Raw genomic sequence first — 25,429 nt, 5'->3', positions numbered from 1 at the left:
TCACGCTGGCCGCGCTCTGATTGGCGGAGAGCCTGGCGGGGCGCCAGCCTATTGGCCGAGCGCGCCCGTGACGCTGAGGCGCGCGAGAGGAGCGTAGCAGGAGAATGAAACCAAAGCGGGGGGGGGGGGGAGGGGTGTTTCTGGAGGCTGGGGCGCGAGCGCCGCGCGGCGGCCAATCAGGGGGGAGGACGGGGGCAGGGAGGAGGGGGGGTGTGGGGGGTGCGTGTGTGTGTGTGTGTGTGTGTGTGGCGGGAGCGCGCGTGGGGCACGCGCTTATTAGCATGCGGGGCGCGCCGCCCGGCGGAGTGCGCGGCGTGAGCGGGGAGGCGCGGCGGGGTCCCCCCCCCCCCTTCATCACCACCCCCCTTAACCCCCCCCAACCAACCACCCCCCCACACACTCCCCCCCCCCCCCCCCCCCCCCCCCCGGTTCCCTTCGCTGCAGCAGCAGCCGGTGCATGGGCAGTGCACGGGCACCGGCAGGAGCACGCTGCGCGCCCCGCCACGGCCGCCCCGCCGGTAAGTGACTGCGATCGGGGGCGCGGGCGGCGGCGTTCGGGGGTTGTTTTAATTTTTTGGCGCTTCCCTTTCGGCGTTTTTCGTGTTTTCCACCTTTATTTTTGGGGGCTTTTTTTTTTTTTTTTTTTTTCCTCGCTTCGTTTCTTTTTTTAATCAAAACATTTTTCGCTTTTAAAAAAAAAAAAAAATTTTTTCCCCTCGTTTGTTTTTTTCCTTTTATTTTCGCATTATTTCATTTGCTTTTTAACGTTTTCTCTTATCCAAATATTTTCAGCCGTCAAAAACATCGCCTTTAAAAACGTCGCCGTTAAAAATCATCGCCTTAAACCGCCGTGTTACAAATCTCCGCCTTAAAATTGGATGCGCGAAAAAAAACCCCAGCGTTTTTCGCGGCGAGCCCTTTTTGCGTTATTATTATTATTATTGTTGTTGTTTGTTATTTGCTCGCGTTCGGCGCCTTCGCTCCCATTTATTCCGCATTAATTATTTTTTGCTCTATTTTCTTTTTACTTTAAAAAAAATCTATTTTTTTTTCGCATCTTTTTTCTTCAATTTTAATTAATTAAAAAAAAAACCCCAAAACAACAACAACAACCCGATTGAATAAAACCATCCGCACGTATCAATAAAAAGCCGCGCACATATTATTGGTTTTCGGGGCCGCGCGTGTGTTTCTCCCCCCGGGACACGCTCACCCCGCACCCGCAGCCCCGGCCCAGCGGCCCCGCTGCCTCCGGTAGCCCCGGGCCGCGCTCGCCCCTTTGTTCGCTGCGGCCCGGCCCGGCCCCGGCCGCCTCGGTCTCTCCGCAGGATCGGGCCCGCCGGCCCCGGCGCTGCCGAGAACAATGCCCCGGCGGGCGGGGGGGGGGGGGGGGGGGGGGGGGCCGCACCGGGGGAGCACCGGGAGCGGCCCCGGGGCCGTGCACCGAGGACGGGGAAGCGGGAACCGGGCCGGGGAAGGCGCCGGGAGCACAACGGGGAGGCCGTGGCCGGAAAGCGGGGCCCGTACCACGGGGAGCCGCGGGGCCGGGCACCGGGGGAATACGGTCGGGGCACCGGGGAGGACCCGGGGCCCGGGCAGCGGGGGAATAAAGGAACCCAAGCCCTGGGGAAGTGGGGCCGGAGCAGCGCGGGGAAAGGGCCCGAGCAGCGGCAGGCTCCGGAGCGCAGCACAGGGGCACCGGGAGCGCGGCCGGGCCCCGGGAGAGCCGGGGTGGGGCGGGCGGGGGGTGCCGGGAGCACCGGGAACGGGTCGGGGGGGGGGGGGGGGGGCACGGGGGGTTGTGCAGGGGGGTACTGGTGAGATGGGGGGGCTGCGCCCCAGGGACGGCGGGGAAACAGGGACCCGTGTGCGAGCGGCACCGGGGCGCTCGGGGGCCGCGCACGAGGGGTACCGGCGGGAAAACGGGGGCTCCGTGGGGTAAGGCGGGGGGCCCTGGCCGCGCGCTCACGCTGTCCTTTCTCTCTCCCTTGCTCCAGGAGCGGAGGATGAGCCGGGAGCCCCGGCGCGGAGCGCGGCACGGCGCCACCGGAGCCAGCCCGCCGCGGCGCTGAGGCTCGCCCAGGAGCCGCGTCGGTGTCCGGCCGTGCCCGCCGCCGGCAGCGCCCGGGCAGCCCCGGCGTGTCCCCGGCATGGACGGCCGTGAGTTTGCGCCCCCGCCGCGGCTGCTGTCGGAGCGGGGCAGCCTGGGCCACCGGCACGGCGCGGGGCGCGTGGCGGGCTCGGCGCACGGGGCCGTGCAGCCCGGCGGCCACTTCCAGCCCACCAAGTACTTCCCTGCGCCCATCACCATGGCCACGCACACAGGTCAGAGCCGCCGCGCCGGGCGCCGTGTGTGGGGCTGGGAGGGACGCGGTGGGGCCGGCACACGGCACCGGGGGCTCGGCGTCCCCTTTGTGCCCATCCCGCTGTCACCGCGCCCGGTGGCTTTGGGGCGCGAGGTCTCACGTACACGGGGGTTATTTCCGTGCTTTACCGGAGCGGGAGGAGAGCGATTCCCGGGTTGGCTCCGCGCGATCCCGGTGCCTGAACAAGGAAGCGTTTTCGGGCTGAACAAGGAGGCCGTTATGCGCGGGGCCGGCGCGGCGGTGCCGTGGTGCGGCGGGGAAAGGGCCGCGAACACCGGCTCTATATAAAGCCCCGAGGCGTCAGGGTGAGAACCGGTTGCAGCTGCGGGAGCCGGACAAAGCGCGGCACACGCGGCCCAGCGTGGTGCGGCCCAACCGCGCCGGCAGCGGGATGGGGCTCGGCGGATCCGGCCGCTGCGCCGGCATCCGTGGCTTTGTCTGCAGCGGGCGCTGGGCTGCGGCCGCTCAGGGTTAAGGCGGGGTGCGCGGCACAGGGGGGACCCGCCTCGGGAGCCGCTCTCCGGCCGCCGAGCTCCGGGATGGAGCCGAAGCGGGAGCGCGGCCGATGCCGTGAGCAGCGCTGCCGGCTCGGCTCGGCTCGGCTCGGCGCTCGGGGCCCCTCGGTTCTCGCCGGCGCAGGCGGGTTTCTCGCCGCGGCGGCAGCGCCGGTTTTTGTCGCCGCCTTGATGAGCTGTGAATACTAATAAAATTATATCTGCTTTAATGGGATTACAATTAGTGCGTGGATTAGGGCGGGGGGCACGGCCCGGCCCGGCCGGCGCGGCGCGGGGGGGTGCCCACGGCTCCGGCACGGACGTGGAAACCGCGGGGCACCGGGGGGTGCCGGGGAGGCGGCGCCGGATCGGGCCCGGACCGGGGCGGTTTCGCTTTGTGCCGGCGGCCCCCACGCTGCAGCCGGCCCCCCGCAGGGCTTGGGGGGGGGGGCGGCCTCCCCCCGTGCCCATCGCCGTGGTGGGGGATCGGAGCGGGGGCTCGGCCCCTCTCTATAGTAACGGGGGGTGTGGGGGGGATCCCCGGGGACGCCAGCGCCGGGGTGCCGCTGGCTTCCCTCTGGCTTCTCGCCGTGTCGGTGTCGCGGCGGCGGCCGGACCCTCGCTCCCGCCGGGGCCTGGGCGACACATGGGAGCCCGAACGCAGCGGAGGTTGTTAAAATAACATGGATCAGGCTAAAAATACCGCGGCAGAAACTCGCCTGGAAGGGGAAAAAAAAAAAAAAAAGAGAGAGAGAGAGAGAAAAAAAAAAGAAAAAAAAAAAAAAAAAAAAGGAGAAGCCAAACCCAACAACAGAAAGAGCTAAAAATATTCCCGGCTTTGGCAGGCCCGGCGCAGCCGGAGCCCTTCCCGGCGAGCCGCGCTCCGCGCTGCCGGGAACGCTGCTGGAGCCCGTAGCGATGAGCCCCGAGCGGCGCAGGCCGGCTGGAGGGGGGGGTCTCAACCCCGGCACCCCCGTGTGCCCCCAGCGCGGCCGTGCCGTGGGGCCGGGAGCGGCGGCAGCGCGCGGAGCCGTAATTAACGCCTGTGATTGATAATTACCCCACCCAGCAAATAAAGCCAGCCCGCGGTTTGCCGGCGCGGCACGCGGCAGCCCCGGGGTACCGCGGCGGCCCGAGACGGACGGGACGGGACGGGACGGGGCGAGGGGGGGGGCTCCGGCCAAGCTCCCCAAATGGCTCCCGGCGTCCGGCCGGGACTACACCTCCCAGGAGCCTTTGCCGGGGGCCGGAGGCCGCCCCGGGTACGGGAGATAAAGCGGAGTTGCTGTTGGGGTTATTAAAGCCATAATTCAGCCCCGCGCGCTTATTGCAAACAAATGCTTCGCTCGGCGTCTGGGTTTGGCACCGGGACCATGCAAATGATGGCACGAGGCGGCACTGGGGGCCCGGAGCGTGGGGAGCCACGGCCCTGCCCACGGGTGGGGAGGGGGTTTGGAGACCCCCGGGGTTACCGGGGAGGGGGGGGGGGGCAGCCTCTGATCCCCCATCGTGGCACGGCCCGGCTGGGGGCCGCGGTCCCACCGCCCCGGCACACCCATGCCGATCCCTGTGCCGAGCAGGGCCGGGGGTCCCCAATGGCCTCACCGCGGTCATGGAGGGTGGCAAAGTTCGGCAAAGGCTCGGCCGAGCCAAAGCTTTATTCTGGGGCCTCAGTTTTTGCCCTTCTGATGTTTCTCTGGACTAACACGGAGTGGAGATCGCGGCTGTTTGTCACCGTGGCGGAGCCCTCGGTGCACTGCACCGGGGTGGCTCGTATGAGCACCGGGGCTCTGCCGGGAGCACCGTGGCGGTGTGGGTGTGCGGCTTCCCCCGTGGGTGCTGCTTTGCACACCGGGGCTGCTTCACGTCTAGCTTGGCTGCGGTGCTTCGCGTACTGGTGCCAGTGCCATGGCGCTGGCATCCGGATGGGCTCCGGCAGCTGTCCCCCGTCCCTGTATTAAGTTGCCATCGAGTGCCGGCGCTGCTCCACGCCGCAGCTTCCCCATTGATGATTGAAGCCGGGGTCTGGTGAGGGGCTGTGAGGCCGCGGCACGGCTCCGGCACGGCTGCGGCGTGGAGCTCCGTGTCCCCCAACCGGCACCGCGTGCCAGCGCCGCCGCATGCGCCGCATCTTAAAAAGTAGGTGTCAAAGTTAAACCAGATTTTGAGATTAACTCGTCTGCTCCTCGTTAGCCACACTCGTGCCGGGGACGCACACACACGCACCATGTGTCCGGTGCGAAGAGCGGGATGCGCAGAGCCCCGATCCCATGCAGTCACCCCGGAGTGGTTTCATCGGTTGGGTAGTGATGAGCTGGATTCGTGCTGAGACGCCGCTGCACGCCAGGGCCCTGGGGGATGTGCTGCCGAGCACCGGCATGGCCTGATCCGGCTTCTCCGGTCACTGCCAGTGAATGTGGTGATTGACCCAAAGTGGGGGGGTCTCAGCACCCCACTGCGGGTACCCGGCCTTTGCTCCTATCCCTGCCCCCTGGTGCTGCCTGACTGGGGGGGTCCTGTGCTGGGGAGGCTGTGCCGCCGGTTCCATGGGCTGATCCCCATGGGGAGACTGGGGGTGTGGAGAGGCTCCACGGAGCTTTTGGGTGCTTCTTTGGGCCCCTCATCGCCTTGGCACCAGCCCCCGGTCTGTGGTGTCCCCATTGTCCCCCCCCCATCCGGTCGCTCTCCCGGCTGATGGCAGTGATCCGCGACAGGCGAGCGGGGAATTACGGCGGGACATAAAAATAGCAGGATTTGGCAATTGGGTGACTCTGCCGCGATTCACACGGGCGGCGCGGCCCCCCCGGCCCCCTCCCCGCCGTAAATAAACACTCACCCAATAATCTCATTCTTGGAGTTCTTCGTTATCCGCTCCGTAAAGCGAAACAGATGGGGCACAGCGCGGCCTTGCTGCCTGCACCCTGCCTGCACCCTGCCTGTCCTACTGCCCTGCCTGCACCCTGCCTGATGCCCTGCCTGCCCCACTGCGTCGCCAGCCCCACTGAGCGCTGGTGATCCCCATTCCCAAGGGATGGAGGGGATGGGACGTGTCCTCCCAGCCCATTGGGGCTGCTCCGTCCCACTCCATGCATGGGCAGCGCAGTCCACACGGGTGTGATGCTTGCTGGGGAGCGAGTCCATGAGCCCCAAGTTTTGGGGGGTTCCTTGGGCTGTTGTGACCCCAGGACCCTTTGGGCCCTTCCCAACTCATTCCCATGATCCCAGCCCGCGCCAGGCTTGCGGCTGCTCCTAAAATGGCCCCTGGACATTGCAAACGGGAGCGGGCAGCGGGCAAGGAGCGGGCACCGTCCCCGTGAGCCCCGGTGCGAGCGCGCGGCTTCCCGGCGGCTCCATCCTCCCCTTCCCTCCGCCGAAAGCCGACAGCTTGCGAGTGGCACTTAGCACGGAGCGACTGCCGTGTGATTACCCATCGGATAACGTTTTAATTGTACTGCTGGCACTCTGTCAAGCTCATTTGAACTGCATTTCAATATTACGGCATTTATTTAGTGCCATAACAATATGGATTAATCTTAAATTATAACACCGAGGAAATTATATTACACTTATTTCTCATTTGGCAAATATTTAAAGGGGCGGCGTGGGTTGCAAAGCACAAAGCCGGGGGGGGGGGGCTGGGGGGGTCACATCCTGGGCTGGGGGCCGGGGGTGGCCACGTCCCTGGGGTGCCCGTCCTTGGGGACACGGTGCGGGAGGGTCCCTGCCAGCTCCCGGCGTCTCCACATGGATATTAGGAATGTTCCAGCCCCGAAATAGCCGAGGGAGTAACTCAACCCCACGCACGTCCCGGGGCCGTCACCGTGCCCAGGCGTGTCCCGGGGGGGGGGGGGGGGGGGGGCTGCACCCCCCAGCCTCCTTTCTGGAGCCCGTAAATCCTGGGGTGCAGCTCCCAAATTCCCGGAGCCGGGGGGGAATCCCAGAGAGGGGCCTGGGGTCCCCCCCGTTCCCAGCAATGAGGACCCCGCTGCCATCCCATAAAGCTGCCGGGCTGGAGCAGCCATGGCTGGAGCGACCCCCCCATGGGGCTGCAGCCCCCCCCAGCCTGCCCTGGCCCCACTCGCTGGCCGGGGAATCTTTCCATCTTCCCGGCACATTCCCATCTGTGCGCGGGGGCGAGGAGCAACCTGGGGCGGGATCACCCCTTGTTGTCCCCCCTTATCCCCCCCCATTCCCAACCCGCACCCCCCCCCCCCCCCCCGCTCCGGTACTGTCGGTGCGGCTGTGCTGAGACCTGGCACGTTTGTCGCACGTGTGACCCTTGGTGGATGTGAGGCCAGGGTGAACCCCCCCAATCCCCCCCGGTTGCGGTTTGGTGCTGAGGGGGAAGCGCCTTCGCGGCCCCGTTGTTAACCCTTTCCTCCAACTGCTGCCCCCCCCCCCAGCCCATCTGGGGGGTCCTGGGTGCCAACAGCCCCAGAACTCACCGGCACGTCCCCACCCCTTCCCCTGCCTCAGTTTCCCTGCTTGGGGGAGCGTGGCAGGGCTGTGGCTGTGCCAGAGCTGCCGGGGTTTCCGACACGGTTCATACGGCCCCCGAAACCCCACCGGCACCCCATGGCTGTGGCCATGGCTGTGGCCCACCCGTCCCTCGGTGCCGGCACCCAGTGAGGGCGGTTTTGTTGCCGGCGGTGCCGGTGCAGAGCGGGGAGCAGGCGGCGGTGCTGGTGGGGCTGACTCACAGCACTGGCCATGGGGAGCCCGGCCAGGGAATTCCCAGGCTGTCGTTGCCGGGGGGCCGGGGTGGGACCCCGCAGCCCATCTGCGCGGTGCTGGCAGCCGGCCCCATGGCGCCGGCCCCACCGCGGCGCAGGCTCGTCCTGCACTGGTGCCATGAGCTGTGCATGGTCTCAGGGACCCTTCCCTGTCCTCGCTGGCAAGGGTCAGAGCAGGGGGCTGCGCCCTGCCCCGTGCCGAGCCGAGCCGAGCCGTGCCAAGCAGTGGGTGGGAATGGCACGGCCGGCGCGCACCGGGGGATCCGGCCGTGCCAGGGGCAGTGAGTCAGCGGGTGGGAGCTGTGGGGAGCGGCGGCCGTGGCCCCGCCATTCCCGCCGGGATGCATCGCGCCAGCCAGGCCCCGCCGCCATCGGAGCAGCGGGAATGGGGGGGGGGGTGATTCTTTTACAGCCTGTTTCACAGCTTCCAGAAAAGGCTCGTTCTGGAAACCTCGGCTTCCTGCCCGGCACAGCCGCCCGGCACGCTGCCGGCTCCACACCCCGCGCCGGGGCTCGCGGCACCACGGCAGTGGGCAGCTCTGGGCACGGCTCCTTCGGGATGCGTTGGCACAGCGGGATGTGCCCCCCCCATCCCGGGGGGGGGTGTGGAGCCGGGGGTGCTGGTTCCCAGGGTTCAGCCTCGCCCCCCGGCCCACGCGCCCCTGCCCCATCCCGGTCCCCGGCCGACGTAGGAAGGAGCGAGCTGCCTGAAACCACATCCCGACACTCATCCCAGAGGCATCCCGGAGGGATTAGCTGGGGAGCGTGGGCCGGCTTAGAGAGCAAAGCATCGCTTCCTGCCCCAGCCGGGCGGCCGGCCAGCCCGGGCTGCTCCGCACCGCGCCGTGCCGAGCCGTGCCGGGCAGGGGCCGAGCGGCCGTGGCCCCGCCAGCCCGGGCTGGCACTCATGGACGTGGGGAGCGGGTTCAGGCGGTGAAGGGTGGCCGGGCCCCCCCCTTCCCGACTCCCGCCCGGCCGCTGGCCACCGGCTCCCATGTTTCCACCATGACCTCACGGCTTGGCCGGGATGCGGAGCGGGATGGGGAGCGCCGGACGGGGCCTCCCCGGGGGGTGCCGGGGGCCCCCCAGGCTGCGGGTGAGGCCGCCAGGGTCAGGGTGGGGGCTGCGCCCCTGCCCTGCGCTCCCCATACCGGCCGTGTCCCCCCCCACAGGCCTGCACATGTGGGGCTTTGTCCCCTCTGTGGTGACCCAGCCCCGGAAGCTGCTGCCCCGGTCATGGGACGATGTTCCTGTGTCCCCATCCTTCCTGCCACCGGGGCACTGGCATTGGGATGCCGGTGCTGGCCGTGGGATGGCCCAGCTTAACCTGGCACAGCACAGCACGGCATGGCACAGCCAGGGCTCTGCTGAGGTCCTGGCACGGCACAGCACGGCACGGCACAGCCAGGGCTCTGCTGAGGTCCTGGCACGGCACAGCTCGGCATGGCACAGCCAGGGCTCTGCTGAGGTCTTGCCACCGGTGTCCTGCAGCTGCTCAGAGCTGCCAATGGATCCTGAGCATGGGGAGCACACGCGTGTGCAGAGCCCCCCATGTGCCAGCACATGTGTGTGCCATGGGTGTGCGCACCGGGTCAGGGCACTGGTGTCCCTTGGGCCTCACACGCTGTGGTGCACGAGGGACATGAAGGGTGTGCGTGCACGAGGGCTCGATCACGTACGGGACACGCGTGCACAAGGGATGCGCGCATGCAGCGAGGGCTGCGTGCGGCCGTGCGGCAGGCGTGTGCACACGCGTGTGCGTGCACGTGTGAGCGTGGCGGGGGGGTGATCACGGGCAGCCCTCCCTGACTCTGTCCTCTCCCACCGCAGCCGGCAGCGGCCTGATGGGGAACGCTCCTGCCTCGTCCTTCATGGGGGGCTTCCTGAGCAGCAGCCTGGGCTCGGGGGGGCCCAGCCACCCCGGCGGCCCCGCCGCGTCCCCCCCGGAGCCGGCCTTCTGCGGGCCCCACTCCGGCACCTCCCAGATCTGGTTCTCGCACTCCCATGAAGGTGAGTGGAGCCGCACCCCGGGGGGGGCGCGGTGTCCCGGCAGGGACTCCCCACGCGCACCCTGCTCCACGGCTGAGGCCGGCCCGGCTCGTGTCACTGGTGATGGGCAGGGGCTGCGCTGCCCTCCCACATGGGGACCCCCGTGCAGAACACTGTGGGGACCCCATAAGCGCAGCCCTGGTTAAACCACCCCTCACCCCCCCCCCCCCCCCCCCCCCCGTGGTGGGGAGCGGGGACTCCGGTGTCCCGGTGCTGCCCTATGGCCACACCGGTGTCCCCGTCCCCACCTGAGCGTCCGGAGCGAGCCCCGATGGAGTTAAGGAGCGGGAGGTGGTGCTGGCGCGGGGCCCTGGCTGCCGGCCCGGCTGGTAGTTTGACCGGCTGCCAGCTGGCTCCCGGCGTGCCGGGGGGGGCGCGGGGGGGTCCGGGCAGCGCGCGCGGCTCCGGCAGCGCCCGCCGGTGATGGACAGCCCGAGCGCGGCCCGGAACCAGGCTGCAGCCGCGCCGGGCGCCGCAGGACGTGCGCTGCTGACAGCGGCTGGGGGGGGGTCCAGCCCCGGGGTGATGGGGGGATCCCTGGGATGGAGATCACAGGCCCCAGGGGATCGTTTAGGGCCGTGGTGCTGTGCCTGGTGGGGGCTGTGTGCCCGTGTGTGTGCCCTGACCGCTGCCCTCACCCCCAGCCCCGGGGTACCCCCGCTTCTCCGGGAGCCTGGCCTCCACCTTCCTGCCCATGAGCCACTTGGACCACCACGGCAACAGCAACGTCCTCTACGGCCAGCACCGCTTCTACGAGAGCCAGAAAGGCAGGTACCGGGGTGCCAGCGCGGTGCACGGGGCCGCCGCAACCTCTGGGGCTGCTTGGGTGCCCCCCTCCTTGGGGGAGCACGTCCCCGCTGCGGCAGGGGCCGGCGCAGAGGCCACCGTGCGGGGCTGGGGAGCGCAGCGGCGGTGCCGGGTCCCCGGGGAGCCGCGGGGCCGGCGGGCGCAGGGTGCTGGGCACCCGTCCCAGCGCCGCTCTCGCTTTTCACAATATTGTGGCGGTGTTTAATAGGGAACATTGTTCGGGTGGGGAAGGGAGCTAATGAGGCCGTGCCTTCCCCCGCGCTCCTCCCCGCAGCGGGGCGCCGGCGCTGGCACGGCCGCGGGGGCACGGGCGCTGCTCGGTGAGGGGCTCACCCCGTGCCGTCCCCTGCAGATAACTTCTACCTGCGCAACCTGCCCGCACAGCCCGCCCTGCTCCCCGCCGGCCACGGCTTCCCCGGCATCGCCCGCGCTGCCCCCGGGCCCCCCGCCGGCTCCTGCAGCCGGGAGCGGGACGCCGGAGCCCTGCCCAAGACCCCCAAGGACTACGAGCGCTTCCTGGCAGGCAAGGACAAGGTGGCCAAGGGGGACCCCAAGGAGCGGCCGCCCGAGGAGGACCCCAAGGAGCAGCGGCACAAGGCGGTGCTGCCGGTGCCGCCCGACGGGCACTGCAAAGAGGGGCTGCCCGCGCGGGGGGCTGGCGACGGCCGCCCCAAGCACCTCGCGTCCTGCCTGCTGGGAGCCAAGGGGCTGGAGGGCGATGCCGGCCGCGCGGTGCTGCCCAGCTGTGCCGGCAGCGCCGTGCCCCGCGCCGGCCGCTGCAGCGCCAAGGAGCCGTGCCGGGGCGAGCGGGAGCCGGGCACCGCCGAGGTGCCGCAGCCCTACGGGGAGTGCGTGGAGCGGCGGCAGATGCTGCACCACGCCGTGTCCTACGCGGTGCCCACGGGCCCGGCCGCGCTCGGCCCCGCCGCCGGCTCCTTCCCGTGCCTGCAGCTCCACGCCGGCGCCGAGGTGCTGTGCCCGCTGCCGGAGCCGGCGGGCCGGGAGCTGAAGCTGAGCGGGGCCACGCTGGTGCCCTCGGTCGGGCACCTCACGGACAAGAGCCGCTCCTTCCAGGTCTCGGCGGACGCCGGCGGGATGGAGCGTGCCGAGGGCAAGGAGCGGCACGGAGAGGTGGGCGCCGAGCCCGCGGCTGCTTACGGCGGCCCCTTCCACCACCCGCTGAAGGCGGAGGGGCCGGCGGAGCGCAGGATGGAGTGGGGGGGTCCTGGCGCCCGGCTGAAGGGGCTGGAGTACCTGGGAGGGGGCGCCGCTGAGGGGCCCCCCTTCGCCGGCCGAGGGGCACCCAAGGGCGCTCTGGAGAAGGGCTACTTCGAGGTGCCGCCCGCCCCCGACTGCTCCCGCGCCGCCCGCCCCGACCCCCTGGGCGTCCGCGTCGGCCCCTCCTGCTGCACTTTAGAGAAGGGCCCCCCCAAAGACCCCGCCCCCGTGCCGGGACCCCAGAAGGTGGCGCGGATCCGGCACCAGCAGCACCCCGAGGCCGAGGCGGCCGCCGCCGGCCCCGAGGGCAAGCGCAAGCCCCTGGAGCTGAGCGCCCTGGGCTACGGGGGCCCCCCGCTGCCCCCCTGGGGCGTGCAGGGCCAGGGGCCCTCCCTGAGCGTGGCGGAGGAGCGGAAGGGGCCGTACCTGGACCCCTTCGGCACGAGTCTGCAGCAGGCTGCGTTGATGACTCAGGGGCCGGTGCTGGGCCAGGAGGTGCCGACGGCTCCGGACGAGGTCTCGGCCATGAAGAACCTGCTGAAGTACAGCAACCAGGCGCTGCTGGGGGGGCAGAAGGGCCCCCCCTTCGTGGGGCTGGCGGGCGTCAAGGGCAGCTGCGCGCACCAGGACGCCAAATTCCCTCCGGGAAAGGGGCAGCCGGAGCTGGAGCGGCCGGACTGCGCCCGCGGCCGGGAGCACGACGCGCTGGGCCCCGGCGAGGGCGAGGTGCGGCAGCCGCCCGTGGGCATCGCGGTGGCCGTGGCCCGGCAGAAGGACACCCTGGGCCGGCCGGAGCCCTCCTACGGCGGCGGCGGCGGCGCCGGGCGGCAGGGCCGGGCGGCCGCTGGCATCAAAGGTAGGACCCGGGGCAGGGCCGGGGGGTGCGGATGTGCTTGGCGGTGCCGCACTGATGCCCTCGTCCCGTCCCGGCGCAGCGGGCACCGCGCGGCCCATGCACCTCATCGACCTGGAGGCAGAGGAGGAGCGGGGCCGGCTCTGCGAGGAGCGCCTGGGGCTGCCGGCGAGGGAGCTGCTCCTCCAGTAAGTGCCATAGGGGAGGGATATGGGGACCCCAGTGCGGGGGTGGGGGGCACCCCATGGTGCACGGTGCCGCCACCCCCCCCTCCCCGCCCCGTTCCCGTTCTTCCCGCAGGGACAACAAGGAGCTGGTGGAGTTCGCCCGGATGCACCCGTCGGGGGGGTGTCCCGGGGAGCTGACCCCGCACCTGATGATCGCTGGGGGGTCCTCGCTGCCGGCGGGGCAGCTCGGGGGGGACCCTGCCGCCCATGCGCACCCCGCACACACGCACTGGCTGCCCCGCACCCGCAGCCCCTCCATCTGGATGGGGGGACACTCCTATGGTCAGTGCTGGTGGCAAATGGAGGGGAGCGGGGCTGGGTGGGTGCTGACCCCCCCCCCCGGTGCTCACGGCTCCTCCATGGCCTCGCAGGCATCGGGCACCCCGCGCTGCACCAGAACCTGCCGCCCGCCTTCCCCGCCTCCATGCCCAGCACCATGCAGCCCGTGTTCCCCCTATCCCAGGACCCCCCCGCACAGCTCGTCATCCTGCCCACCGAGCCCCCCGCCCATGGCACCCCACACACGCTGGGTGAGGCTGGCACTGGGCACTCCTGCCTTGTGCTGGGGGGTTGTAATAGGGCTGGGGAGAAGGTGGGGTCCCCAGAGGTGCTTCTGGGGCTGCGGGGTGGGAAATGGGTCCCTGTGGGTTCTTTTTGGGGTGAAGGGCTGGGATATGGGTCCTGTGGGTGCTTTTGGGTCTGCAAAGGTGGAAGATGGGGTCCCTATGGGTGCTGTTGGTCATGCAGGGGTGGGAGGTGGGTCCCTGTAGGTGATGCTGGCGATGCACAGCTGGGACGAGGGGGGACACCGCTGGGGTCTGTGGGGTGACCCCGATGCTGGTCCCTGGTTGACCCCCCCCTTCCCCACCGGCAGCCGACGTGATGGACCAGGCATCGCTGTGGCCCCCGATGTACCCGGGCCGGGGCCCCGGCGCCCACCTGCAGCACACGGGGCAGCTGCCCGTGTACCCGCGCTCGCAGTTCCTGCGCCAGCAGGAGCTCTACGCCCTGCAGCAGCAGCAGCGCGCGGCGCAGGCCCTCGAGATCCAGCGCCAGGCGCACGGACAGGTACCCACAGCGGCCGTGGGGTGGGATGTGAGGCTGGAGGGGGCTGGGGTGCAGGGTGGGGATGTGGGAGATGCTGCTGTGAGAGATGCGGGGCAGGGATGGGGATGCTGCGGCCAGGCAGTGGGGCAGGGGATGGGATGTGGGTTTGGGCTGTGTGGTGCTGGGGATGGCTCAAGGATGCAGGGATGTGGGGCAGGGATGGAGGTGGGTCCGGTGTGTGCTGACCTCGGTGTCTCCCGCAGCGGAAGCCGGAGGAGCAGCCCCTGGAGCTGGAGGACGGGGGTCCCGAGAAGCCCCTCAAGCCCTCCCACAAAGCAGTTGCCTTAAACCCCCCGGCCAAGGGCCTGTCCTCGGCGGCGCCCGGGCCCCCCAAGCTGTCCCCTTGCTGCCACTCACCCGCCCTGCGGCACCCGGCCAAGTGCCCCGTGACCCTGCCCACGGCCCCCTGCACTTTACCCGTCTGCCCCGCCGCCAGCTCCGCCGTGGCCCCGCGCTCCCCGGCCGACAGCCCCCTGCCCGTCCAGAGCAAGGGCAGCGACGGCGAGGACAAGCGCGGAGAGGGGCAACCGCCCCGCGACTACCCCAAGTCCCTGGAGCCAGGTAGGACCGGGGCGGCGAGGAGGAGGCTGGGCGGTGGAGCCCCATTGAGGGCTTCCCCCCTGAGCATCACCTGCTTCCCGCAGACCTGCCCCCCGGATACAGCTACCCCGCGGCCGCCATGGGCTTCTCGGAGGCGCACTCGGCCGAGCCGGCCGATCCCGACACGATGCACGCCGGGTCCCCACCGGCCGAGCCCGAGCAGTCCCGGACCTTCAGCCCCGCTGCGGAGGCGCTGCGGGAGCCGGGTCCCCCGCGGGAGCCGCCGGCCGGGGGGGCCATGGCCGAGGGTCCCGGGGCTCTGCTGCACCGGCACCACCTCCTGCTGGCACCGGGGCCCCTCTGCGGGGAGCGGACCCCGGCGGCGCCGGCGGGCACCGAGGAGCGGGCACCGGTGCCCTTTGGGGCGCACCGGGAGGCGGCGCAGGCAGCGCCGGAGCAGAGCCTGCCCGAGCCACAGTGCCCGGCGCCGGCGGCCGCAGCCTCCCCACTGCCCCCCGCTGCCGAGGAGGAAGAGGAAGAGGATGAAGAGGAGGAGGGTGGCAGCGATGGCTCCGAGCCAGAGGAGAGCTGCGGTGAGGAGGATGGTGACAGCCCCGGCGGGAGGCAGGGCTGCCCGGGCGGGCTGGAGGCGCTGATCGCCGCTGGCATCGACCTGGGGGAGCTGCCGGCGCTGGGATCACCCGCGGAGCCCCCCCCGGCGCCCCCATCGCCCGCCCCCTGCGCATCAGGGATCCCCGGCATCGCCCTGCTCAGCGAGCTCGCTGACCTGGAGCTGCGCCGGCGCCGCTGCGACCTGGCGCTGGAAGGTGAGTGCTGACCGGTGCCCCCGGCCCCGGTACCTCCGTCTCTAGCACCCCTGCCCTGCAGTTACACAACCTTGGTCCCCTGCCTGCTGCATGCAGGGGCATGCAGGGGCAATGCAATGCAGGGGCCGTGCAGCATTTGCAAGCGCAGGGCTGCTCTTGCACAAGCAGGGCCGTGCGGGTCGGTGTTGTGCAGTGAGGTGTCTGAATGCAGATTTGGCTGCATGGACATGAAGGGGCTTAATGTGTGTGGTGCCCATGCGGTTACATGTGTGCAGAGCGGTGCCCATGTGGTTACATGTGTGCAGAGCGGTGCCCATGCGGTGCCCATGCGGTTACATGTGCGCAGAGAGGTGCCCATGCGGTTACATGTGTGCAGAGCGGTGCCCACGCGGTTACATGTGTGCAGAGCGATGCCCATGCGGTTACATGTGTGCAGAGCGGTGCCCACGCGGTTACATGTGTGCAGAGCGATGCCCATGCGGTTACATGTGTGCAGAGCGGTGCCCACGCGGTTACATGTGTGCAGAGCGGTGCCCATGTGGTGCCCATGCAGTTACATGTGTGCAGAGCGGTGCCCACGCGGTTACATGTGTGCAGAGCGGTGCCCATGTGGTGCCCATGCAGTTACATGTGTGCAGAGCCGTGCCCTGTCCAAGCCCTGCTCGCAGCCCGGGGCTCGGCTCCAGCGCTGGCTCCAGGCAGGCGCTGGGATTCCCTCCCGGCTCGGCTTCCCCAGGGAATCCCGGGGGCCCCGGCAGGGAAGGCCGCCTCGTCCTGGCGCATCCCCAGCGCTGCCGCGGGCGGGGGCTGGCGGGGCCCCGTGCGCTCGGTGCCGCGCAGGGCCGGGGGTGGCCGTGGGGCCCCGCTCCCCGCCGCGCATGGGGCCGGATGGGTGCGTCACCGCGTCCCTCCCAGCCCCGGCCTTGGCTCTGCTCCGCGATGAGTTCATCGCTGGCCACCGCCACGCACCCGGCCCCGGCCCCTGCCACGGCTGCTGTGCCACGCATGCAGCACCAGCTCTGTGCCCAGTGTGACCCCAGTGCCAGCCCCTGCGTGGTACCCCTGTGCTCAGTGCCAGCCCCTGTATGGCCCCAGTGCTATTCCCTGCATGACCCCGGTGCCACCCTGGGGCACCCCATAGCACCCCCTGCCCCATAGACACCCCTTTCTCATCCTGGTAGTGGTCCCACTGCCACCATGGCGTGCATGGGTTGCACAGGAGCCCGTGTGGGCAGCGCGGGGGGCCTGGGGCACATCCTGCACCAGCCCCACTGACCTCCCGTCCCGGCAGGGGAGGACGAGGACCTGCTGGCCTTCAACCTGCAGAACCTGGCCACGGTGGCGGCCGCCTGGTCGCTGGTGGAGGCGGCCGCCAGCCGGGAGGGCAGCCCCCCGGCGCTGAGCCCCCTGCCCGCCTCGCCGCCGCCCCGCGCCCGCATCCCCCGCCGCAAGTACACGTGGACACCCAAAACCAAGGCCGTGAGTGTCCGGGGGTGCGGGGCGAGCTGCGCCCGCTCTCAGCCCCGCGGGTGGCCGCGAGCTGCCCTCCCCTTCCTTCACCCCAGGTTTGCCCGCTGAAGGCGGCCATCGAGCAGCTCAACACGCAGGAGGTGGAGGTGCGGATGCGGCTGGCGGAGCTCCAGCGCCGCTACAAGGAGAAGCAGCGGGAGCTGGTGAAGCTGCAGAGGCGCCACGACCACGAGTACGTCCCCGTCCCCATCCCACGGCAGGGAGCAGGGTGGGGGGGGGAGGCACCCCCGGCAAGCCCAAGTGCCGGCCACCGGTGCGATGAGTTCGGGCCCGTGCTCAGCCCGGCTCCGCGTAGGGGCAGGGGCTGCGGCTGCCGCGCGGCTCAGGCTGCCCCTGCTCTTGCCGCGGCTGCAGGCGTGATGAGAGCTCGCGGAGCCCGGCGCGGCGCGGGCCGGGGCGGCCGAGGAAGCGCAAGCACTCCAGCGCGCTGGGCAGGGCCGAGAGCCGCAAGGTCAAGTGAGTGCCCGGCGCCGCGTGCCCCTGGGGTCGGGCCGGCATCTCCCCATCACCCGCAGCCGCATCCCCACGGCGGGGGGCTCAGTTGGGTGGCAGCACCGTGTATCCCCCCCCCCCCTCCCCACCGCCGACCACGGGAGCAGCGTTGCATAAAAGCCTCTTTATCTGTGCCGTATAAAGCCATTGGTCACGCTGCAGCGGCGTTCATCGCTGCCGGCGCTTTATTATTACCCATTAGCCGCCCGGCGCAGCCGTTTCCCCACTCCCGGGCCCTGTATAATTGTCCTTCTCCACTACAAATTGCCTCTCCCGACAGGCCCATTTGCATAAATCCTCCGAGCGAGTCCAAACACGCTCGGAGCGCGCGTGTGCGCGCGGCCCCCGGCCCCCCCGGCCCTAATAACAGTTAAATCTGCGCTAAATGGGCCCTTCAATTAAGACGGAAGGGAAAGGGGAAGAAAAAAATTAATCTCGAGGTTTTATGTCACAAAACATTAGGGAGAGAGTGAAGGTTATGGGGGGGGGGGGAGGAAGGGGGGAGCTGGTGGGGCGTGGTGGATGGGGGGGTGCAGGATCCCGCTATGGGGGCGGGATGCAGGAGAGGGGTGCAGGATGCAGTGGGGGGCACAGGAGCTGTCTGCGGGGTGCAGCTCCAGCCAGGGATGCAGGATCCGTACCGGAGGTGCAGGATCCACCTGGGGGATGCAGGACCCATTCTGGGGTACAGGATCCCTCAGGGGGTCCCTCGGGCACCGTGCCCACGGCGCGCTCCCCCCCGCCAGGGCAGTGAAGAGCAGCCTGTCCCTGCTGTGCGCCGAGCTGCGGGGGGACCCCGAGCCCAAGAAGAAGCGGAGCAAACTGTCCGAGGCCGCCTTCGGCACCATCAAGGGCTCCCCGGTGAGTCCGGCCCCACGGCCACTGACCCCCGTCCCGATGCTCGGAGGGTGCCAGCCCCATCCCAACCTCCCCGTGCCCCGCAGGAGAAGGTGCGGTGCAAGAAGAGCGGCTCGCAGGGCAAGCTGGCCTGCAAGGTGGCTCACAAGGTGTCGCAGCTGAAGCAGAAGGTGAAGAGCAAGGGGCTGCCCGCCGGCATCAGCCCCTTCCGCCGGAAAGACCCCAACCCCGGCGGCCGCATCCAGAAGAAGCTGTCGCGGCCCAAGAGCTCCAAGGCCCCCAAGTACCAACCGCAGGACCCCGACCCCCGGCAGCCGGTGGCGTTCAAAGGTAGGGACGGTGCCGGGATGGGGGTACCCGGGACGCATCCGGCTGCAAGCGTTTGGGGTGGCAGCGGCATCTCCCTGTCCTGCCCCTCCCTGGGCATGCGGGTGCTGCATCCCTGGGTGCACGGCGTCCCTCACTGCTGTCCCCTCCTCTTGCAGACGAGCACGATGAGGACACGGACAGTGAGGATGGTGACGATGAGCCAGGCTTGTCCCTGCCGCCCTCGGTGCCCGTGGCCGTGCTCGGACCTTCCCCATCTTCCGTGGTGAAGATGGAGGCCAACGAAAAGGCCAAGAAGAAGAAGGAAAGGCAGGGCCTGCTAGGTAACGGGACGCAGCGGGACGTGGCGATGGGGCCTGCGTGGGCAGCCATGGGGTACCCTGACCCCGGTGCCCCCCGCCCAGGGCCGTGCCGCCTCGGCAGCCCCGAGGGCGAGGTGAAGATCAAGCGGCGGCCGGTGAAGCCCGGCACGGGGAAGCTGGAGAAGGTGCCGGCGCGGCGGAAGGCGGGTGAGGAGGGCGGCAAGAAGAAGCTGAAGGCCAAGCCCAAGGAGAGCCTCCGGGCACCGGCCCCCAGCGGCTCCAGCGCCGCGGCCGCCGCCGGCAGCATCTTCGCCAGCGCCGACCCCCGGCACTACGGGGCGAGGGACGAGGGGGCTCGTCTGGCCAGCGAGAGGCTGAAGAAGGCCACGCGCAAGAGCAAGGTGCTGCAGTCGGCCCTGAGGGTGAGTGGGGGGGTACCGTGGGGTGCAGAGGGATGGGTGCCGAGGCTGGGGGGGGGCACCAGCGCAGGGGCTGGGGATGCTGAGCTGGTTGGGAGCGCTGACGGGCCCCTTGTGGGTTGATGGGGTGCAGGGACTGGGGTGGGTGGGAGGCAGTGTTGGGCCCCAAGGGGCTGGGCTCACTGTGGGGGCCCCATCGTCCAGCTCTGACCCCCCCTTCCCCGCAGCGGAAGAACGGGGCGCTCTCGCTGGCCCTCTCCCCCCGGAGCGCCAAGACCATCCTGAGCAAGGGCAAGAAGCTGGCCAAGGTGAAGAGCAAAGTGGGCACCAAGCAGGTGAGGGGCAGGGGCTGGACCCCCCCACCCCAGCACGGGCCCCCCCCCCCCCTCCCCGTACCCCCAAGGCCCCCCCTGAGCTCGGTGTCCCGCAGTGCAAGGGCCGGGCGGTCAGCAAGCTGCTGGAGAGCTTCACCGTGGAGGACGACTTCGACTTCGACGACAACAGCAGCTTCTCGGAGGAGGAGGAGGATGCCGGGGGCTGCCTGGCCGGGGGGGCGCGGGGGGGCCGCCGCTCGCCCCTGCCCCACGCCTGCGCCATCCAGAAGGAGGACCTGCGGGACGGGCTGCACATCCTCATCCCCAAGGAGGACAGCCTGCTCTACGCCGGCAGCGTCCGCACCATCCAGCCCCCCGACATGTGAGTGGGGGGCAGCCTGCCGCCGGTGGTGGGGGGGGGGGGTCCCGGGGCAGGGGGTGCGGGTGCTGAGCCCCTCTGTGTGCCCCCTCCCCAGCTACAGCATCATCATCGAGGGCGAGCGCGGCAACCGGCAGCGCATCTACTCGCAGGAGCAGCTGCTGCAGGAGGCGGTGAGCGGGGAGGGGGGTCCCGGGGGGGGTCCCGTGCTCAGTGCACCCCATGGAGCCCAACACCCGGCTCCCCGCAGGTCCTCGATGTCCGGCCGCAGTCGCGCCGCAGCCTCCCCCCGGGCACCCGCGTCTGCGCCTACTGGAGCCAGAAATCCCGGTGCCTGTACCCAGGGAACGTGGTGCGAGGTGAGGAGCGGGCGGATGCCGGGGGCAAGGGGGGGGTGTCGAGGAACGCGGCCCCATGCAACAGCCCCCCCCGTGCTGCAGGCTCATCCAGTGACGAGGAGGAGGACGACCCCGAGGCGGTGATGGTGGAGTTCGACGATGGGGACACGGGGCACATCGCGGTGTCCAACATCCGCCTGCTGCCCCCCGACTTCAAGATCCAGTGTGAGTGGGCTGGGGGCTGCGGGCGGGGGGGGGGGGGGGGGGGTGCAGTGGGGCTGGCTCTGACCCCCGGCTCTGCCCCCAGGCACGGAGCCGTCCCCGGCGCTGCTGGTGTCCAGCTCGTGCCGCAGGACGAAGCGGTCGTGCAGCGACGTGGCCGCCCCCAGCGAGCTCCCCCCCGGCCTCTGCCCCAGCCACGACGGCCCCGAGATCCCCAAGAGCTCGGGCAAGAAGGCGGCGGGCAAGGAGAAAAGTGGTAGGGGACGGGGGGGCTGCCACCATGGAGCCCCTGACCCGGGCTGGTGAGGGAGGTGGCGCCGGCGGCGCGGTGTGAGGGCTGGCGGTGGGATGCGGGGAAGGATGCTGGGATGCAGGTGTGGGCAAGGAGCCAGGGGAGCAGGCAGGGAGAGGGGATGCAGGGAAGGGCGCAGGGGTTATGGCAGGATCCTGGGATGTGGGGAGGGATGCTGAGAGGCAGGTTGAAGAGCAGGAAGCTGGGATGCAAGGAAGGATGCTGGCATGGGGGACCATGGGAGGCAGCAATGCAGACAGACGGGATGCAGGAAAACACGGGGTGCAGAGGGTTGGGAGCTGAGTATGGCAGGATGCAGGGGCGGATGTGGGGCTGGGATGGAGAAGAGGGTGGCACAGGGCGCTGCAGTGATGGGGAAGGCAGGTGAGGCCGCAGGGAAGAGCATGCAGGGACATGGGACAGCCCCGGGCCCGTCCGTTCTCCCTTGCGTGCCCCAGCCCCTCCTGACCCCCATCTCCCCACAGGCAAAGCCATGGAGGTGCTGTCGGGCAGCAAGGCGCCGGTGCTGGGGGACCCGTTCCTGTGCCGGCGCGGCGCGCCGCTGCTCAGCTGGTCGGCCGTGGCGCAGACGAAGCGGAAGGCGGCGAGCAAAGGCTCGTCCGTGCTGCAGAACCTCTTCCAGGTCAACGGCAGCACCAAGAAGCTGCGCGCCAAGGAGGCCCTGTTCCCGGTGCACCACCACCACCACCTCGCGGCCCCCGTCTTCGGCAACGGCTTCGGCGCCGACTCCTTCAGCCGCATCGCCAGCTCTTACGCGTCCTTCGGCGCCGGCGCCGGGCTGGTGCTGCCGGCGGCACAGAAACTGCTGCGCTCCAAGAAAGCCGAGCGCCTGGAGGCGGAGATGGGCAAAAGCAGCCGGAGGAAGGGCGGCAGCGAGTACCTGGTGAAGCTGGACCACGAGGGGGTGATGTCCCCCAAGAACAAGACCTGCAAAGCGCTGCTGCTGGCGGACAAGGACTTCGGGGCCAAGCTGGAGCGGCCGCTGTCCAGCCACGGCTACGGCCACGCGGCGCTGGGCGGCAAGGATCGGAAGGGGCGCGCGCCCGTGCACCAGCTGCCCGTGGGGCTGGCGCTGAGGAAGTACTCGGGGCAGGCAGAGTTCAGCCTGAACTGCGACAGCGACTGCCACAGCTCCTACTCGGACATGGACGAGGACGAGGAGCCGGGCGGGCTGGGCGCCGAGGTGCCCTCGCGCTTCATGACGCGCCTCTCGGTGTCCTCCTCGTCCTCGGGCTCCTCCACCTCCTCCAGCTCCGGCTCCATCTCCACCTCCAGCCTCTGCTCCTCGGACAACGAGGACTCCTCCTACAGCTCCGAGGACGAGGACTCCACGCTGCTGCTCCAGACCTGCCTCTCGCACCCGGTGCCGGCGCTGCTGGCGCAGCCGGAGGCCCTGCGCTCCAAGGGCAGCGCGCCGCAGCGCTGCTTCCTCACCAAGGCCGCCGCCGCCGGCCCCAAGGCCAAGCTCAAGCGCAAGGAGGCCATCAGCTTCTCCAAAGCCAAAGAGTTCTCCCGGAGGCAGCGCCTGCCCTCGGTGGAAAACCGGCCAAAGATCTCCGCGTTCCTGCCCGCGCGCCAGCTCTGGAGGTGGTCGGGGAACCCCACGCAGGTAGGGATGGAGCCCGGTGCTCGGCACGGCCAGGGGAAGGAGCTGGGCGGCACAGGGCACGGGTGCAGGGGACACGGAACACGGCACATGGGGCACAGTGCCTGGATACGCAACACCGGGGCGTGCATGCATGGGATGGGTGCGCTGGGCACGGTGCCGGGGTGCTCAGCGCAGGGTGCAGGCTGCACCAGCCACGGCGCGTGGGTCTCTGTGTGCCATGAGAGCATCCCACCCTGCCAGCGCTGCTGCCCCTGGGCTGTCAGAGCGGGTGCATGCGGCTTTGGGGGGGTCCATGCACCCCCCCTGACACCCCCCCCCCAATGCCCCCTCCCCAGCGGCGGGGGATGAAGGGCAAGGCGCGGAAGCTCTTCTACAAGGCCATCGTGCGGGGCAAGGAGACGCTGCGCATCGGGGACTGCGCCGTGTTCCTCTCGGCCGGGCGGCCCAACCTGCCCTACATCGGCCGCATCGAGAGCATGTGGGAGTCCTGGGGCAGCAACATGGTGGTGAAGGTCAAGTGGTTCTATCACCCCGAGGAGACCAAGCTGGGCAAGCGGCAGAGCGACGGCAAGGTGAGGGCTGCGCCGCGTTGCTGGAGGGGACGGGGGGCACACGGGTACCGGGTGCGCGGGGACGGTGACACCGCGGTGCCGTTGCAGAACGCCCTGTACCAGTCGTGCCACGAGGACGAGAACGACGTGCAGACCATCTCCCACAAGTGCCAAGTGGTGGGGCGGGAGCACTACGAGCAGATGACCCGGAGCAAGAAGTACCAGGACCGGCAGGACCTCTATTACCTGGCTGGCACCTACGACCCCACCACAGGCCGGCTGGTGACCGCCGATGGGGTGCCCATCCTCTGCTGACCCCTGGGGACGATGCGGACCCCCCCCCCCCCACCCTCCCCAGCCCCGGCACTTATGCAAAGCCCGGGGTGGCCGGAGGTGGGGTGGGGGGGGACACATGGGGGGTGTCATCGTCGCAGGGGGGGCTCCCCTACAAGCCATACTTTCCCTAGTACCTCTGACTGTTTGCCAGCAGGTAAAGCAGAAATCAGGTGTGTTGTTCTATTTATTTTGCTTGTAAATATTGTATTTCTTCCGGGAAGTTTTATGGAAAAAAAAAAAAAAAAAAAGAGAGAAAAACGGACAAAATTGACAGCGACAGAAAAACAAAAAAAAAAAAATTCCAACACACACAAAAAAAAATACATAAAAAAATATGGAATTATTAATAATATGGGGTTGGGGGGGGACTTTCCGTTTCAGTGCACTGTATCCCCCAGCCTGGCTGGGACGAGGCCAGCGGGGCAGCGCTGATGGAGGGGGGGCTGCGGCGGCAGGATGGGGGGTGCGGATGGGTGGGGGACCCCCCCCGGCCCCAGTGCAATAGCGGGGTGGCCGCGGTGCCGGGGGACGCTGGCTCGTCCCGCCGAGCCCTGCCCGCCGCTGCCCCGCGCTGTAAATGTGTACAGGGGGTTTTCCAGTGTAAACACTAATGAAAAACACACAAAATGGGACAAAAAAAAACACCAAAAAGTAAAAAAAAAAAAAGGATAAAAAAAGGGAAAAAAAAGAAAAAAAAAAAGGGTTAAAACACAAAGGTTTTATGAGCAGCAAACTCTATGTAAAGGCCTTTTAGTATGGAACTTTTTTATTGATAACTTGGCTTATGAATAAATATATGAACCGTTGGTTGCCGGTGCTGGCTCTGCCTCCGCGTCCCTCCGGGTGCGGGCCCTGCGTCACCCCCCCCTCCGGTACCCACAGCGGCACCCACAGCTCAGTGCGGGGGGTGAGGTGAAACCTGCGGGGTAGCCCCGTGCTGGGGGGCCCGGGGGGGGAAAGACAGGGTGAGGGTGGGGAAGGGGTGGAGGGTGCAGGCAGGGGTGGAGGAAGAGAGAGGAGGGTGCAGGCAGGGGTGGAGGAAGAGAGAGGAGGGTGCAGGCAGGGGTGGAGGAAGAGAGAGGAGGGTGCAGGCAGGGGTGGAGGAAGAGAGAGGAGGGTGCAGGCAGGGGTGGAGGAAGAGAGAGGAGGGTGCAGGCAGGGGTGGAGGAAGAGAGAGGAGGGTGCAGGCAGGGGTGGAGGAAGAGAGAGGAGGGTGCAGGCAGGGGTGGAGGAAGAGAGAGGAGGGTGCAGGCAGGGGAGGAGGAAGAGAGAGGAGGGTGCAGGCAGGGGAGGAGGAAGGCAAGCAGAGATGCAGGCAGGGAGAGGGGAGGGGTGGAAGGGATACGGGCATGAGGAAGGAGCTGCAGGAGCAGTGCGGGAAGGGGGGAAGGATGCAGGAGCCTGCGGGGAGCTGGGAGGATGAGGGCAGGATATGGGCAGGATGCGGGCAGGAGAAGGAGGGGATGCTACAGGAGGCATGCAGGGGAATGCAGGTAAAAGGGCTGCGGGATGCAGAAGGATGCAGGTAGGAGGGGCAGGGAGGTTCAAGGGGGTTCAATGGGGTGAGGAGGGTGCAGGCAGGAGGTGCAGGCAGCAGGAAGGGGGGGGGCAGAACGCTCCTATCCCACGTGGGGACAGAAGGACAGGCAGAGCTCGCACACCATTGGCCGCTCCGCAACCAACCAGAGGGTGTCGGGATGCGGAGCCCGGCGCCCATTGGCTGGCGGGGAGCCCTTTTGTTCTCAGCACCCGGGTGCCGTTAACCCTTTCCCTGCTGAGGCCGCGCCAACGCCGGGCGTGGGGCGGAGCGGCGGGGCCGTGCTGCCCCCTGGCGGCCGCCGCGGGACCGGGCGGCACCAACCGGGGCTGGGGGGGGAACGGGACAGGGAGGGAGGGATGGAGGGGACAGGGAAGGATGGAGGGGACACAGAGAGGGATGGAGGGGATAGGAGAGAGCGGGCAGGACGGGACAGACGGACAGCTGGGCGGACAGACGGAGCTTGGACAGACTGGGGCAGCGGCAGCGGATGGACAGATGGATGAAGGGCAGAAGGGACGCGCAGCTGGACCGACAGATGAGCAGAGGGAGGCCGGGCAGATCGGGGCAGGGACGGACAGATGGACGCAGGGAAGGCTGGACACAGATGAGGGGGGACACTGATGGCAGGACAGGTGCAGGGGGGGCTGGACAGATGGGTGCACAGGGGTGCGGATGGAC

At 69.2% G+C, this 25,429-nt stretch overlaps 2 protein-coding genes across 3 annotated transcripts; one reads left to right on the top strand and one right to left on the bottom strand.

Moving 5' to 3' along the window:
* The first annotated feature begins 419 nt into the window (after positions 1 to 419).
* On the top strand, positions 420 to 23,286 carry BAHCC1 (BAH domain and coiled-coil containing 1). Of its 2 annotated transcripts, XM_065693358.1 has the most exons (27): positions 421 to 518; positions 1,998 to 2,325; positions 9,424 to 9,603; positions 10,287 to 10,409; positions 10,802 to 12,523; positions 12,603 to 12,708; positions 12,821 to 13,029; positions 13,119 to 13,277; positions 13,622 to 13,815; positions 14,058 to 14,415; positions 14,499 to 15,221; positions 16,513 to 16,700; positions 16,787 to 16,923; positions 17,106 to 17,207; positions 17,990 to 18,104; positions 18,188 to 18,431; positions 18,587 to 18,751; positions 18,833 to 19,152; positions 19,377 to 19,484; positions 19,580 to 19,845; positions 19,940 to 20,015; positions 20,093 to 20,201; positions 20,283 to 20,405; positions 20,488 to 20,658; positions 21,180 to 22,324; positions 22,660 to 22,896; positions 22,984 to 23,286. In XM_065693358.1, exons 2-27 carry the CDS (start codon positions 2,151 to 2,153, stop codon positions 23,188 to 23,190), a joined length of 7,662 nt encoding a protein of 2,553 aa, XP_065549430.1. In that variant the 5' UTR covers positions 421 to 518; positions 1,998 to 2,150; the 3' UTR covers positions 23,191 to 23,286. The 2 variants fall into 2 exon arrangements, with proteins under 2 accessions (XP_065549429.1, XP_065549430.1); XM_065693357.1 differs by having other exon boundaries at positions 420 to 518; positions 22,660 to 23,286.
* On the bottom strand, positions 1,163 to 2,152 carry LOC136021616 (uncharacterized). Its single transcript, XM_065694041.1, has one exon. The coding sequence runs from the start codon at positions 2,150 to 2,152 to the stop codon at positions 1,163 to 1,165; it is 990 nt and encodes a 329-aa protein (XP_065550113.1).
* Positions 23,287 to 25,429: the final 2,143 nt, after the last annotated feature.

This window comes from Lathamus discolor, chromosome 13, assembly GCF_037157495.1.
Source record: "Lathamus discolor isolate bLatDis1 chromosome 13, bLatDis1.hap1, whole genome shotgun sequence".
Lineage (NCBI taxonomy): Eukaryota > Metazoa > Chordata > Aves > Psittaciformes > Psittacidae > Lathamus > Lathamus discolor.
This window is presented reverse-complemented; position numbering and strand designations above follow the sequence as displayed.